Here is a 16,451-nt window from a genome sequence, read left to right as displayed (position 1 = left end):
GAAACCTGCTCATTGCTTTGTCCATGTAAACACACACACAGGACAGGATGGATGTGTAGCAGCAAAGTCATCCTTTGCCCACATCCAAATGTAATAGGGGGGTAATGATAGACCAAAATGGCAGCCAGGCCCCTGCCTTTAGCCAGTCACAAACAGCATATTTGAGTTTCAGCAGCCTAAACCCTAAGTTTTAGCTTTAACTCTATTGATACAACCACACTCCCACAGATGGAAGGAGCAATGCTAATAGTTAAGGTTGAATTGAAACTTGATTGAAATGTGTAGCTGTGGGCAGAGCATGTAAAATGTGAACGTATTCCAGTGTTTCTTTTTGTTTTTTATTTATATTTTGACTATAAAGTCATGTGGCAGTACTTTTTATTCTAGAATTGTGATGCATCTTTTAATTGTCTTTTATCAGATACTTTTATCCAAAGCAACTTACAAGTGAGAGACACACAAAGGAGCAGTCTAGGGTTCATTGTCTTGCTCAAGGACATATTAACTAGATAGCTGGGACTTAAGCCACTGTTCCTGTGGTTGGTGAACAACATGTTCTACCTTGTTTAGTTGCATGAGAAATATTTCCCTAAAATCTGCTGACATTAAGCTCTTGTGCTTGTTGTGCTACATTTTCATTGCTTTTGTATGAGCCAAATGAATGTCATGTAATTTCAAACCCTGCAACATGTTCTCTTTATATCCCAGTGTATCATTTAAGGCAAGAATATGAATAAACATGACTGGACAATAGTTCCAACAGTAGAAATGTAATATAGTAGCAAATTTTCCACATTACCCCACCTTTTCTGAACAATATGGGAAACAATAGTTTACATAATATGACTGTTTCCTGTTAAATGTTTAAATGGGAGCCAAATGACAAAGCCATTAAGTTAAATATTTTTTTTCATGTTTAACATCTAATCTGTGTTGTCTGCTGCTGTCTTTCTGTTTCTTCGCTTTTACAGCTCCCTCCATCCCACCTACCACAGTAACCCTGAGCACTACTACATCAGATGAGTGTGACGATGACCAGGCAAGCTGCCACAGTGGCACAGGTGATGACTACGACGTGACAGGTGCTAACATTGCCTTCATGAGACTCCAGCCTACCCTACCTCTCCACTTCTTGCCTTTTCTTTTGCTAGGGCTGACACTTCATCAACTCCCCTGATTCAGTACCACAGCTTGACTGCTCTCTACCACAGTTTGATTCGATACTACAGCCAATCTGCCATATGCCATGCACACTCGCAAGCATGTTTGCATGGATTCACATGCGCATTGGCATATACACAGCTCTAACTAGTTTACATGTACTTCCTGCCTACATCTTTGGTCTATCATTTCTTGGCCCACCTCTGCCAACAGGAAACCTTGCTCCATAGATTGCTAAGCATCCACTAAAAAAATTTTCAAACACCATCAACAGCCCCACTGTGCATCTTCTTATTTTTTTATCTCTCACCCACTTTGTATTCTTGCAGTTATTTTTCACTTGCTCTTCTTGGCCTAATTTCCTACTAACCCATTAACTTTCTGAGCCTGCACTCCTCATTAACCAGTCTCCAATGATGAGCATGGCATCGTCACATTCTTGTATTTATATCTAAGTTCTTCATGGTAGATGTATCAAAGGAAGGCACAAAAGACATGGTGATAATTTAGTAAGCATTTAGGATACATTTAGTGCATGGGCTTTATTATATGTAAAATAAATACTTCTAGATTCGACTGACTATGCAAATTTGTTGTGACAGGTGGTACCACCATGCCAGAGACCACAACTACTGAAGTGGATACCATACCAGGTAAGCATATGTTGTAAAGAGCAAATATTTAGATTTATCAAGATTTATAGATTTATCAAGGATACCCTAGTTAATGAATAGTTGCTTGCTCAAGGCAACCTCTCTTCTCTGATGTGTGTCTGTAATTAAAGCTGATGATATGGCCCTGAGAGGCTCCCCCTGGAGGGTGAGCAAGGTTGTGTGATGCAGGCTAGCAAAAAATTAGCACTGGTGCTGTGCTGCTGCCTTCTCAACATAATAACTAATCACTGTCTGCCGACGCAGACACACATTAAACACACAGACACACACACATGGATGTCTAAAGGCATGTCTTGGTTTATTTTTAGGTTGTGGCTAACTTCCCAAACATTTCTGTCACTTTAGTCACTTTCTCATCTCAAACTTTCTATCTCAGCCTTTTTTAACCTTCCCATCTGTGGGATCCTAAGTTAATGTCTCACAGTTCTTTGCTGCCATCTAGTGCTTATAGTTGGTCCGAGTGTGTGAAGGAAGCCCCGAAGTGTAGACTGTAGTTAAAACAGGACAAGCCCTAAGGTAATTGCTGAGGTAAATTTCAGAGGTTATGATGAAATCTGATCTTGACCTTTCTTCAACAAATCTGCAGCTTTTCTGTGGTTTGCCTGCGACTTTGGGTGGGCCAATGACCCTTCCTTCTGCAGCTGGACATCTGAAGACACTGGATCTAAGTGGCAGATCCAGTCCAGTGGCACCCCCACCCTCAACACTGGACCCAATTTGGATCATACAGGTGAGAGTCCTGTAGGTTAATATTCATTTAACCATGAAAAAAAGTCTTAAACTTTGACAGTGCATGCTGAAAGTCACATACTATCATTTTAGTCTCATAATTTTAGTTTTTTTGTTTTAGGTGGATCAGGTAACTTCATCTACACCTTGGCAACAGGCTCCCAAGAGACAGAAATGGCACGGCTGGTTAGTCCAGTGGTCAGCTCACCGGACTCAGACCTGTGTGTGTCCTTTTGGTACCACATGTTTGGTTCACACATAGGGACACTGCATATCAAACAACGCAAACAGACAATTGACGGACCAGCTGATATACTGCTTTGGATGGTCAGTGGTCATCAAGGCAATCGCTGGAGAGAGGGTCGTGTCATTGTGCCACGCACCAACAAACCCTATCAGGTAAATCACAGTTCTTGTGAATTTTGAGCAGCTGTATGTTCCTTTGTGGTAAACGCCTATGATTTTTCCATTGTGGTATTCAAGAAAAAGTAACCAAAAAGTCACTTTGTGTTTGTTCAAGGTGGTGATTGAAGGTCTAGTGGAGAGAAAAAGCTGGGGAGACATTGCTGTAGATGACATTAAGGTTCTCAAAGGGCTCAACATACTGGACTGTAAAGGTGACTTCATATTTCAAATACCTGTATGCAGTTCTTGATCTGAAACATAGTAAGACTACTGTATACACTTAAACTGCAGCTTATTTTGTTCCAGCAATAGATCTAATTCATATTTCTGTTCGAGCAGACCCTGATGTACCCACTGAACCGATGCTGCCAGAAGATCACTTCAATGAAATCTGTAAGTCAATTCAATTGGATAATTTATCTATATCTATCTATAGATCTGTATATCTATATTCAGAAACTTCCTCTTTAGACAATGTAGAATTCTATCTTCTCGCATCTGATTGTTCTTTTCTGTATCTGTCTCTTCTGTATAGTTGAGGAGAACACTGAATACCCAGACTTTGTAGAGACCAACCAGATCAGTGGAGCAGGCAATATGTTGAAGACTCTTGATCCCATCCTCATCACTATCATTACCATGTCTGCCCTGGGGGTCTTCCTCGGTGCCATCTGCGGCGTGGTCTTGTACTGCGCCTGCTCACATGGAGGCATGTCAGACAGGAACTTATCAGCTTTGGAAAACTATAATTTTGAATTGGTGGATGGTGTCAAGCTAAAGAAAGACAAACTCAATGTACAGAGCTCGTACTCAGAGGCTTGAGATAGAACTCTGGTGTGACAGTACCATTTGCAGAGCTAGCAGAGCATGCACAAAACTGGCTGTAGGCATATCAATGAGTGGATGCACTCAAGGGATTGCAAATACCCTCAACTCACTGAGTGAGGGACAGGTTCAGGAGGTTTGAACTGATCCATAATTTTCTCAGGAGTTGCAGTAAAAAGAACCTACCTGTAGGGGACACTGTGTACAAATAAAATACAGAAAATGTGTATAGATGATTTAATGATATTTTAATTCATTTTTACAATCAGATGCTGGTGTTGAGACCAATTTATTGATAATGTTTAAAATATTTATAATTTTATTGGGAAAATGTTTTTTATTATAAGTTCATGAAGGCTGTTGTTTATTTTCAACATACGAAAGAGATGTATCAAAATTCAAAATGAACCATATCTGGCAAAACTGTAGACACAGGACATTGAAACATATACCATTTCCCTTATGGCCCATATCCTATCACATAAAGTGAGGGTTCCAATATATGGTTCTGATAGTGCCTTTAGTACATTTCAGTTGGTCTTCTCTGTTGATCTGTGTATTTTGTTTTCTTTTTCTTTTTTTTTAAACTTTACTTTACACCAAGTTATGATGACAGGAAACAGGGGCACATTGTTTTATAGATACAGTACATGTAAATCAGGTTAACAATCTTTGTTTAGTTTTTTGTTGCTTAATTGTCCAAAAATCATATACTGTAAATAAGTTTTAATATATTTTATTGACCTTTTATAGAAAGTAAAGAGGAAAAAAGCTGCAGTTTCTCTTTTTTTATGGGTTTGTGTAAATATAATCTGAAAATCTAAACTGTTTTGTGGAAAGTGCAGTGTACCTTTTTATTTTATTTTACATTATATGCTCAGATTAGGAAGATTCAATGCTGTTGTTACAGAGATTTCAATGTGTGTTCAAGCCATCTGTCAATGAAACACCTGAACAAAAACCACCACAGAACAAAAGAAAAAAAGAACAGCTGAGGTGATTAATTTTTGGCCCTCATTTGCAATTAATCTCTCACATACTTCATCACATCTCTGCTGTGGCTGGTGACCATAATAGTATCAAAATGCTCATGTCATTGGCAGATTTATTAAAATATACAAAATGTTTGCAGCAAACAAAAAAGAAATAAAGCAACAATTATCATAACCTTGCTTTAGCTAGACATAGACTAGATCACCTCTTAACATCACTGTGGATTGTTCAGTGAAGAAGTGCTACATGATGCAGTTTGAATGCACTTTGTCTGATTCCTTCATTATAGGAGCCTATTCAAAGAGGGGTTAATATACTAACTGAATAATGGTGCTAACATTAATTTTGCCAGATATATGGTTAAACCAGTTTGTATTGTTCACATGCTGTATTGTAGCTAATGGCTTTTGAAGCCGCAAAAAGTTTTACATGTGTAGCAGCCATAACATTGTGATGTCAGAGCTGCTGTCATCAGGACGGGACACTGATACAGCAAGGGATCAAGTGTCATCAACTGAATCAGGTCACCTGGCCTCCCACAGTGGTTTTACCAAAGGATGGTAGCCTCCTTGTTGTTCGCTGGGGGTTCTCACTAAAACATAACTCTACTCTACTCTACTCTACTCTACTCTACTCTACACTCACAAAAGGACTAACTGCCTGCTCTACTCTGTCAGAACCCCAGGAGAGAAAATCACCAGGGTGAATGATAAGACATTTGTAGAAAATAATAATATGTTCAGTTAGGAATAAACTAATTTTAAGCTAAATAAATACAAATGTCACCTCAATGTGAACTCTTCAAAATATCTGTTGAGACTCTTGTTTGCAGATGAATAGATGGGACAATTCATCCATTACACACTACAAGGGGAAGGGAATCTGAACTCGATGCAAGATTGACAGTTTCAGGACACAAAGGCCCACAGGACCTGGAATCAGTGGTTTTCTACACCACAATCAAAAGCCTGATTCTGAGAAGCTGATGTCGTCTACATCCACTTTGTATGTGGTGCCGTGATGAACACATTCATAGCTTGTTCATTTTAGGTCCAACATCTTCACCATAACTTCTGCTCTTAGACTGTAGATCCTGCAACTTCTGCTAAACTAGAGAAAAAGGTTACTGTAGCAGAGACTCAAAGAAATAATGTTGCACTGATAAAAATGTTTAGAGGTTTATGTGTTTATAGCGTTCATTTGGAAAAAAAAATCAAAACAAAACAAAAACAAATACACAAAAAACACAATCTTTTCTTTCATCCATTTTATTTATATAGTTTCTTATGTGATATAATTTTGAAATATAATGATAGAGATATTTTCATTATTGAAAAAGGCATAATAGATATTCCAACAGTAACATCCCTCCCCCTCCGTTTACATTACATATTAATGCTTCATTTTCTACTGTCATTTAAATTTTGTGCAGACTTTGTTTTGTTTTTTTACAATAACAAGCAAATAAGACTTATTTTCAATACTGCTTCTGTAATTTACTGTTGTAGGGAAAAATGAATAAACAGCAAGGCCTTATAAAGAAAAGACAACATTTGTGGTGTGCATCCTACATGTCTCTCTTGCTGTTTTCATTGAGTTCCACATCATGGTTGTGTTGTAAAAGGTTAACCAGCAGTTGTCTTTGTCTCAGGGACTCTTTACGCAAAGGTTGATTTATTATAATTTATTCACTTTTTCATGTGTTGGTTAGCAATAACATTGTTTTGGATTCATTTTTTAGACTGACATTAAATAATAAACTGGATATCCATGATCAAATCTCTCAGCAGAGGGAGTAAGTCCAGTGAAGTCTCAAATGTGTGGACTCTCCACCCACTGGTATGGTAAACAGATTGCATGAAGCAAAGGGTGGGTACTGACCGCAAATGAAAACCTGATGTGTGAGCTAAACGTCTTTATCCTAACTGTAGGTATGTGTAATTTTGGCAGGGCAGTAAAAGAAACTTCTAAATGCAGCTGTAAAAGCAGATTTTTTCTTTTTGTCTATGCTTAGCCGCTATTATCACACGCAGGCAAATGATTGTTGAAAGTATGTCCTTTCCACATAATGTATAAACCAGCAACTTCCCTGAATCCTTTTTATTTTTCTCAATACCATTTATACCGATAATTTTTTTGAGCCAAAATGTTAGCATTAATGTATTAATCAGTCATGATCCATTAACCCAAATGAAAGTCAGATGTGCACCTGAAACCAGTGGATATCATTCAAGCCCAGTGAAAAACATACTTCAGTTACATGGTGTGAGGGTTAGGACTGGCAGGGACCAACGGGTAAGTTTGTTCAACCTGGTCCAAATTACAGGGGACCCAGGGAACCAACAATACTGCTGAATAAAGTATCAACGTAAAGAGACCCAAAAACACAGCGGAATAAGTACTTGCAAAACCATAAACAGACAAATGCCAACAAAAAAATACTGCAGTAATGCAGGCAAAATATGAATCAACAAACTAAACACACAAAGAACCGACTAATTTAACAAAAGGACTATACAGCACAAACTACAAACCTTCAGAATAAGAAATACAAAGTAACAACCAAAAATCACTGCGAAAGGCAGGCAAAACATGAACAAATGCACAAACAAAACAATACAAAGTAACAACGCAAAAGCACTGCAGTAGCAGGCAAAACACAAACTCACAAGTGGGGAAAACAGGCCAACAAACAAAAGAAGAGTCCAAGGGAAACCAGCAACAAACAAAGTGAAGATACTTGACGGACTGACAAACCAGAGTCATGGAGGGGAATAATGGGCATGTAGAAGCAACAAACCAGCACTGAACAAAAGACTGAGGGGAGCTTAAAAAACAAAAGAGACACACAGGTGAAATTAGTCAGTTAATTAGGAGTCCGGTGAGTGGAGAGTGAAGGAAGGGAGACAAGGGAAACACCAGGGGGAGACAAAAAACCCCAACAGCACGGGGATGAGCCAGAACCATGACACATGGTCAATTTTACCCAGCAAGTGAAGTTTGTAACTGTGTAAAACCTAAAGTGGCATATTTCAAGGTTGTATAAGTGTAAATGATATAAATTTAAAATGATCGGGTTAAATGAATTAAACAGCAGTAACAATAAGTCTCTCTCAATCTGTAAACAATCTGTAATTTTCTATTTTTGCCACTGGATGGCTCAGTTGAGCACAAATATCTCAATGGCATACATGCCATACAAAAGTACATTGTTATTATTATATTACTCTACTATTAGTCCAAAACCTGCAAATAGTCCTTCCAAATATTACAAAAAATTCATAAAATATCAAAATTAAAAGTAACTCAATGCAGCATAGAAGGTACTAGGTACAGATACTGTCAACTGGTCAAGGCTGAGCAAATTGTAATTACCAATTATTCAGATTGGTGCAGTTTAGTCAGTACTGCATATATCAATAACACACAATGTTAATTTACAAAGAATCTAGTAGAGCTGTTACATAAATAGTAAAATGGCAAGTTTAAGGAAGTAGAAGTATAAAATATATTTTTTAACCCTAACCCCTAATTCAAATGAATTCAATTTTATTTGTATAGTGCCAGATTACAACAGAAGTCATCTCAAGGCACTTTACAGTGTAAGGTTTAACACCTTACAGAGTATAATTGCATACAAAATCAAGATCAACAATCCAATTTGAGCAAGCTTTAGGCTTGTGGAGAGGAAAAACTCCCTTTAGAGGAAGAAACCTCCAGCAGAACCAGGCTCATGGTGGGCGGCCATCTGCCTCAACCGGTTGGGATGAGTGGAAAGAAGAGAAAGAAAAGAGCAGCAAGTGACAAAAACAACAACTAGTAGCAAAAATATTGGGCAGGTCAACTGGCTTCATGGGGTGGCAGTAGCTCAGGTGGTGGAGTAGTCACCTATGAACCCCAGAGTGAGTGGTTCAATTCCTAGTTCCTCCTGGCTACTTGCTGAGGTGTCCTTGGACAAGACACTACAACCCTGCAGTAGCACTGACTCTGTACTGTCTAGCAGCTGTCCAACAACAATTTCCCCAAAGGGGATTAATAAAGTGTTCATTATTATTATTATGGACATATACAGCTATCCATAGCTTCTTTGGTTTGAATTGAATTGAATTACAGCTCCAGGCCGAGGATACCTGCAGAAAAGTGCAGAGACAGCAGGAGATAGAGAGAATGAAGCACAACTACAGGAGCGAGAAGACACAAAGTTAATGACATGCAATGGTAGCATTTGAATGGATAGAGGACAAAGGAGAGAGGAGCTCAGTGCATCAGTAGAGGTCCTCCAGCAGACTAACCTATAGTAGCATAACTAAGAGATAGTCCAGACTCATCTGAGCTTTATATGTGGGGAGAATAAGTTTAATCTCCTAAATCCCGAGCTCTAATTTGATATGCATTATTTATTTCTCTTTGGCCTTTTTGAACCTGATAAGTATAAAAATGAAGCATCATTTTTTCACAAATAGTTTCAGAAAATACATCATATGCCTATAACAACAAATTATAACACATTCAAAACATTTTGCATTAAAAACTAGCAATGCCCTTTTCATTCCACACCTGTTTGTGAAAGGCTGTGTAACAGTTGCGATCAGCTAGAACGCACAAGAACCCAAAATGTGATGTACATGCATGTGTACGCCAAGAGGTCTCTCTGATATCTCTGCCTGGATGAGAAAAAGACACCTTCAACTCAACATTCCCAAAACTGAACTTCTAGTCTTCCCTGCCAGACCTTCAACTCAACACAACATCAGCATTAACATTGGATCTGCGGTGATTGTCCCTACTAAGTCAGCCAGAAACCTGGGGGTCATCATTGATGATCAGGTGACCTTCACGGAACACATCGCCACAGTCTCTAGGTCGTGTAGATATGCCCTCCACAATATCAGAAAGATCAGACCCTATCTGACGGAGTACACAACCCAACTCATTGTACAGGCGTTGATCTTATCTTGCCTGGATTACTGCAATGAACTACTGATGGATTTACCGGCATCCACGACCAAACCCCTCCAGATGATCCAAAATGCACCAGCATGCCTCATCTTTAATCAACCAAAAAGGTCTCATGTCACACCCCTCTTCAGATCTTTGCATTGGCTTCCTGTGGCTGCAAGGATCAAGTTCAAAGCTCTGTCTCTTGCCTACAGAGTGGTCAACTCCACAGCTCCATCTTATCTCAATTCAATCGTTCAGGTCTACATCCCCTCCCGTCCACTGCGTTCAACCAGGGAACGTCGTCTGGTGGTACCAGCACCACACAGTCGACAGCAAGGTAAACTGTTCAGCTCAGTGATCCCACCGTGGTGGAATGAGCTGCCTATCAGACCAGGGAACTATGTAGCCTAAATAGGTTTAGCTATAGCCTATTGAAGTAAATATGTTCTTTTGAAGTATTACAGTAAATCTATAGTAGCTGTAAAATGTATATATTGAACATGTAGGAATGGAATGAGTTTAATAGAGCTGTTATAAAGCAACGCTGTCCTCTCTACGCTGGCCTGTAAGTTTGGCTTTTATTTTGAAGGTTGTCAGCGGAAAGCTCGTAAGCGCTAGTAAGCGGCCGACAGGAGCCAAACTCCGCGGTGTGTCTGTCTGTCTGTCTGTCTGTCTGTCTGTCTGTCTGTGTGTCTGTCTGTCTGTCTGCTTCTCCCCAGTTCAGCCCGAGAAAGAGAAGAGCACAGAGCTTCTGACAGGATATTGTTTCATTTCAAGCTTTGCAGCTGTTGCCACATTGTCTTTTATTATAACCCACCTACGTTTCGATGGGACTGACTCGTAGAGGAAATCTGCCGTGACTTGGTTCGGAGGAGAGCGTGTCCCCGTGTGCCAGCGGGGCAGAGAGCTGCTGCTGTCTGAGCTGCCGTGGAGCTGTGAGCGGATCTTGACAAGCAGAGCTGACCCTCTCCCAGTGGATGTTCGCCATCGCCAAGGTAAAACAACCAAACAACCAAACAACATGTTAATACACCTGCAGTCATAGTGGGTTTTTATCACAGCGTACACAACTAGGAACTACTCTGTTCTGTGATAGTTAATGTTTACTATATCAAATAGTAAACATTGTTGCACCAAGTACTTTTTCTATTTTCTGTCTCTTTTAACGTCATCTGAATACTGATTGATGGATAATCCGCAATTAGTTGTCTGACAATAGTGTAGTTTGTGCTATACATCATTTCAACTAGGCCTATATTGCACTAAATTTGAAAAGCTTTAAAAGGTAGCAACGATGAGGATGGTGTGTGTGTGTGTGTGTGTGTAGCTCTTGATCTCTGTTGTGAGCGTTGTGTGTGAAACAAGCTGTTCTGATCAAATAAAAGGGCTCCAACAGCGTATCTCATACGATCTATTTAATTACTCAGGGATCAGGTCACAATGCTGAAGCATGAGTGAGTGAGGTGCCAAACAGACAGAAGTGAATGTAAGAACACAGTTAATATACAGTAGGTATGTAGAGCAGAAGACGTCCCTGAAGATATCAGTTTACATTTAGAAGCATTCAGACAGAACATAAAAAGCTCACTGCTTGTCATCAGCCATGCTTTGCATCACTGACAAGCCTTACAGGATCCAATGATAAGATGGAGCAGCACCCCAACACTTCATCCAATGGAAAACTGCGAAATGACGGCCTAATAACTGTAGTTGGCAGCACAGTCTCCACACAGCAGCCAGTGAGCCCAAGCATCAGTTTAATCAGCGTAATGGAGGCAGGAAGGGAGGCAAGGGTGGAGGGAGCAAGGACATGTCTGAAGTGATATGAAAGTAAAGGATGTGGGGAAGAACAGTAAAGGGGGGGCAGGATGGCTAATTGAGGGGGAGGGTAAATGCAGGACAGAGGGGAGTTGTAGAGGAGCCAGTAGCCGCCAGCTCAGAGGATGTGACCCCAGGTCTCAAGGGAACAGCTGCTGCTGCAAGGTCCAGGCTCATACCAGGTTTATGAAGCCACTTACATATGGCCACACTCGGGCCTCTCTTCTGTTTGTCATGTTCATGTTTTTGTTTGTTTGCCAATCAGTGACCTTGTTTGCAATTTTGTCCCTTTGAGGCAGAAGTGATTGTGTGCATGTGTATGTGTGTTGCTGTTCCAGTGGGAGAGAAGTGTTGAATGAATATGGCTCACCTCCTTGACACAGTTGTACCAGAAGGGGTAAAACAGACTCAGAGCTGTAAAGTGGTACAGATGACTGCCTGCTACAGCCGTTTTACCTCGACCACATACACCCACCCAGGTTTGAGAGCAGGTCTACGACTGATTGGGGCCCCAACATTCTGGAGGTATCTCTGGAAATTCCAGAGATTTAGATGATAGATGATTTAGATTAACTTTTTTTGTGTTTTTTTTGGCACAGATATGTGTAGTTCTGCAGCCACAGTAGATAGCAATGTGGGCCATACTTTGTTATTTCTGCAGTTGGTTTTATCCAAAACTTTAGCTTTTGTTCTTCCTCTCTCTTTTCATTTAGCTCCAATTCCACATTCTGGGCTGTTTAGAAGAGGAGGGCCTACTGCTTATAAAAACAGCTTCTGAAACACAGGAGGAATGGCTTGGTTAAAGCTGACCTCTACTTCCCAAGGTCTGCTGTGAAAATGAGGCGAAATGTTATGTTGGTAGTAAATAGTAGCAGACCTTAGTGGGGAATGAGATCTGTCAGACTGTGTTTGCTATTGTAACAGTCTGAAGGTAACTGTAAGCCAGAAAAAAACGTTATGGTTACATTTTTCATTCACAGCACAACTCTGTTCAAAGATATGGAAGAGTTTGTGTTACACTTACACTAACAATTTTATCTGTCACCAACAGTATAGCTGGTGTAAACACAGAAATGGTCAGTGTACTCGAATAAGAGGTTGTTATCAAACTTCAAATATGTGTTGTTTAGGCTTGAATATATTTTTCTTCATTTTTGCTACCTGATGTGAGACAGGTAGGAGAAAAAGGGCAAAAAATGGGCCATGACATGTAAAAGGTCTCAGCTGGACATGAACCTTTGATGTTCCAGTTACATGCTTTAACCCTGACACTTCTTTACTTTTTATTAATATCTTTTGTAAAAGCTATGATATGCAACTTAAGCTCTAGCATGAGACTCGTCATTCAACTCTACACTTCATTGTTCATCTAGTTCATGCAGCCTATTCTTGGGAACACAATGTGTGAAAAATACCTAGAAGGAATTTCTTTAAATTTGTTGCAACTATTCATTTGGAGTCATTGATTAACTGATTAGGCTTAGGTGGCCAAGGTAGTACAGACCCCCACCATACAACTAATATGTCATAAAAGCGTTAAGGGAATTTCTTCAAATTTGCCACAACTGTCCCCTTGGACTTTGAGATGAACCATTTAAATTTTGGTTGCCCAAAGTCAAAGGCCATGTTCACAGTCTACAACATCACTGGTTAGCGGAGGCATACAACCATAATGTGGTAACTCTAGATATGAGCACTATAACTACGTCCTAAAATGAGACAGAAAATTACACTTATTTGTGTTTGAACCTAAATCACTTAGAAATGTTATTGTCTTTCAAAGGAATATTGCAAAAGAACAGGTTCCAAAAAATGATATTGATAGAAATGATGAATGTGTTCTTCAAACTTTGCCTTAATAAAAAAAAAGGCATTTAGCAGCAATTGCAGCCTGACAGACCTTAGGCATTCAAGCTTTCAATTTTTCAAGATAATCTGATGAGATTTCACCCCATGTTTCCTGGAGCATCTCCCACAAACTGGTTCAGGTTAATGGAGTCTTCCTCCATGTCAAGCGTCTCCCACAACAGCTCAAGAGGGTCCAGATCCGGAGACTGTGCTGGCTTCTACATTCCAGTCAGAATTCCAGCTGACTACTTATTCTTCATATATTGCTGACACATTTTGGAGGTATGTTTTGGGTCATTATCCTGTTGTAGGATATAATTGGCCCCAATCACGTGGTGACCACAGTGTATGGCATGGCATAGCAAAATCTTGTCATAGCTTTTCTTCCTCAATGTCCCTTTCACTCTGTAAAAATCTCCTATTTTACTATATTCAAAGAACCCCCAGAACATCATGCTGCCTTCACCATGGTTGACTGAAGGTGTTAAGCACTGTTCTAGTATCTTGTCGTTTGTTCTGCGTTTCATAAATGTTCTTCTATTTGATCCAAGGACCTCAAACTTGAACTCTGTCTTCCATTGTCTGTGCTTTTGCCTACATCAGTCTTTTGTTTTTATTTTCTTGGCAATTCTGCCATGAAGTCCAGCATCCTAAAGTCCCCTCTTCACTGTTGATGTTGACACTGGTGTTTGACGTGTAATATGCCAGTTGAGGACCTGTGAGGCGTCTTTGTCTTAAAGTACACACTCTCAAATATTTGTCATCTTGCAGAGTTGTGCATAGGGGCCTCTCACTCCTTTTTCTGTTGTTGTTATAGCCAGTTGGTGCTAGTCTCTGATAAGAGTAGTTAACATCATGATAAGAAATTTGAAGTTTCCTCACAGTTTCTCACATTCAGTAGCATTAATTTCCAAGAACAACAGTAGAATGATGGATCTCTAATAAAAATTCTTTCTGTCTGGCCATTTTGAACCTGTAAACTAATAATGATGATGTTCAGGTACTAAACTAACCTAAAGAATGCCATACTCCATTTTTTTTACAATGGTTCTCAGTTGTGCAACACAATTGCAAAAGAGTTTTTTCATAATCAGTTAGCCTTATAAAATGATTAATTAGCAGCCATACCAGGAGATAGATGGGCTGACAATTAGTAATAAAAGGCCTCTATGCAAAAATGTAGATCATTCTTTAAAAATCATGTGATTCGTTTTAATTGTTTGTAGAATGGATAAAAAATAAATTTGTAAGTGATTGAGCGGTAGTGTATGTGGCTGATCTGTTCTTTCCATATCAAATCTCCAGCAACACTTGCAGATTTCTGAATAACTTAATTAATAGACCAGGTTGTTTTGACTTGTGGTCCTCATCAAGGACTTGACTTTCCTACCCTGACATATAGAGCTTGATGATGTTTGAATGAAATGCTAAATTGTAATCATTGTAATTGTAATCATTCATTTAATCTCTGTATGTATCCACTTTAATAAGCTGGTGATCATTTAACTGTCAACCGACCCGGTCAATCGATCGTGCTTTAAAGGAACTATATGTAATTTATTTACTGTACTAAATTAAAATGACCACAATAGGTCATCAGACATTAAAAAAACATGGCAAGTTGAACTATTAACTTCTTAAGGCACAAATGTTTGCTCTGGGAAGGAACATCAACCAGGTCTTCTGGTTGGACCTGTGGGGGCCACAAAACTGGTTGCTTTTCAGATAGTCTGTTCGTGCAATCATACTCTGGTCCATATGCAGGCAGTTTATCAGGGCAGTGAGTATTTAAGACAGCTGATAAAGTAATCCTTAATAGTGCTAGTTAGTGGCGCAATGCTAATACTTAATTAACAAAGAGCAGCCAGACTTGGAGCCCCTCCTCGGCTCACCGGCTTCTCTTCACACTATTAAGTACACTTCGTTACTTCATATCTTAGAGCATCTTAGGAATACATGTCAAGTGATTCATACACTCTCTGTTTAAAAGATTTTTCTGGAGCCTGGGAAGTATAAGTACAACTCCAGAGTGTGTATTTTAACAGTGCTAAGCATTTGTTTTCTGGAGAGTGGGTTTAGCTTGGGCTGTTGGACTGAGCCACTCATTAAACTAACACTGACAATTATTATACACATTAAAAACACTGCAAATGCATATATTAGCTGAGCAACTTCACATACTGTATATGACCTGTCTTTGCTTGTTGACAGCTTGTATACTATTGTTTACTGTGCTCTCTCCTCATCTCTCTTCATCTCCCTTTCCCCAGCGGTAGGTATGGACGCACCCTGTCTCCGTAAGCAGCACCTAAGGAGCTGTCACTTAGGTTTCAATTCATGTCTGTGAAAACACCTCATTACCTAATAAACATTCAATTCAATTCAATTCAATTTTATTTGTATAGCGCCAATTTACAACAGAAGTTATCTCAAGGCACAGTGTAAGGTTTAAGACCTTACAGAAAATATTAATACAAAAAATTATAGAGAAAACCCAACAATCCCATTTGAGCAAGCTTTAGGCAACTGAGGAGAGGAAAAACTCCCTTTAGAGGAAGAAACCACCAGCAGAACCAGGCTCATAGTGGGCGGCCATCTGCCTCGACCGGTTGGGGTGAGTGGAAAGAGAAGAGAGAAAAGAACAGCAGACAATAAAGACAACAACAAGCATCAAGAACATTGGGCAGATGAACTGGATTCTGGAGATGTACAGCTCCAGGCTGAGGATACCTGCAGAAAAGTACAGAGAGAGGGAGACAGAGAGGAGGAAACACAACTACAGGAGAGAGAAGACACAAAGTTAATGACATGCAATGGTGGACTTGCATTGATATAAGAGAAAGGAGAGAGGAGAGGAGCTCAGTTTATCAGTAGAGGTCCCCCAGCAGAATAAACTATAGCAGCATAACTAAGAGATGGTTCAGAGTCACCTGATCCATCTCTAACTATAAGCTTTATAAAAAAGGAAAGTTTTTGGTCTAGTCTTAAATGTAGAGAGGGTGTCTGCCTCCAGAACCTGAACTGGGAGCTGGTTCCATAGCAGAGGGGCTTGGTAGC

At 39.7% G+C, this 16,451-nt stretch overlaps 2 protein-coding genes across 4 annotated transcripts in view; both read left to right on the top strand.

Annotated features, from left to right (window-relative positions):
• The window catches only part of nrp1a (neuropilin 1a), a 56,489-nt gene extending 50,162 nt beyond the window's left edge, over nt 1-6,327 (top strand). For 2 of the 3 annotated variants that reach the window (XM_026364448.1, XM_026364447.1), the window contains 7 exons: nt 972-1,082; nt 1,764-1,814; nt 2,422-2,565; nt 2,686-2,963; nt 3,085-3,181; nt 3,309-3,362; nt 3,505-6,327. In XM_026364448.1, the coding sequence (XP_026220233.1) occupies nt 972-1,082; nt 1,764-1,814; nt 2,422-2,565; nt 2,686-2,963; nt 3,085-3,181; nt 3,309-3,362; nt 3,505-3,791 (1,022 nt within the window). In that variant the 3' untranslated portion in view covers nt 3,792-6,327. The remainder of the gene's footprint in view (nt 1-971; nt 1,083-1,763; nt 1,815-2,421; nt 2,566-2,685; nt 2,964-3,084; nt 3,182-3,308; nt 3,363-3,504) is intronic. The other variant, XM_026364449.1, reaches the window with a different exon arrangement.
• A 4,012-nt stretch (nt 6,328-10,339) lies between these two features.
• Nucleotides 10,340-16,451, top strand: part of itgb1a (integrin, beta 1a) — a 34,135-nt gene continuing 28,023 nt past the window's right edge. The window contains exon 1 of the mRNA XM_026364450.1: nt 10,340-10,723. Coding sequence (XP_026220235.1) covers nt 10,706-10,723 — 18 coding nt within the window. The 5' untranslated portion in view covers nt 10,340-10,705. The remainder of the gene's footprint in view (nt 10,724-16,451) is intronic.

Source organism: Anabas testudineus, chromosome 2, assembly GCF_900324465.2.
Source record: "Anabas testudineus chromosome 2, fAnaTes1.2, whole genome shotgun sequence".
NCBI lineage: Eukaryota > Metazoa > Chordata > Actinopteri > Anabantiformes > Anabantidae > Anabas > Anabas testudineus.
This window is presented reverse-complemented; position numbering and strand designations above follow the sequence as displayed.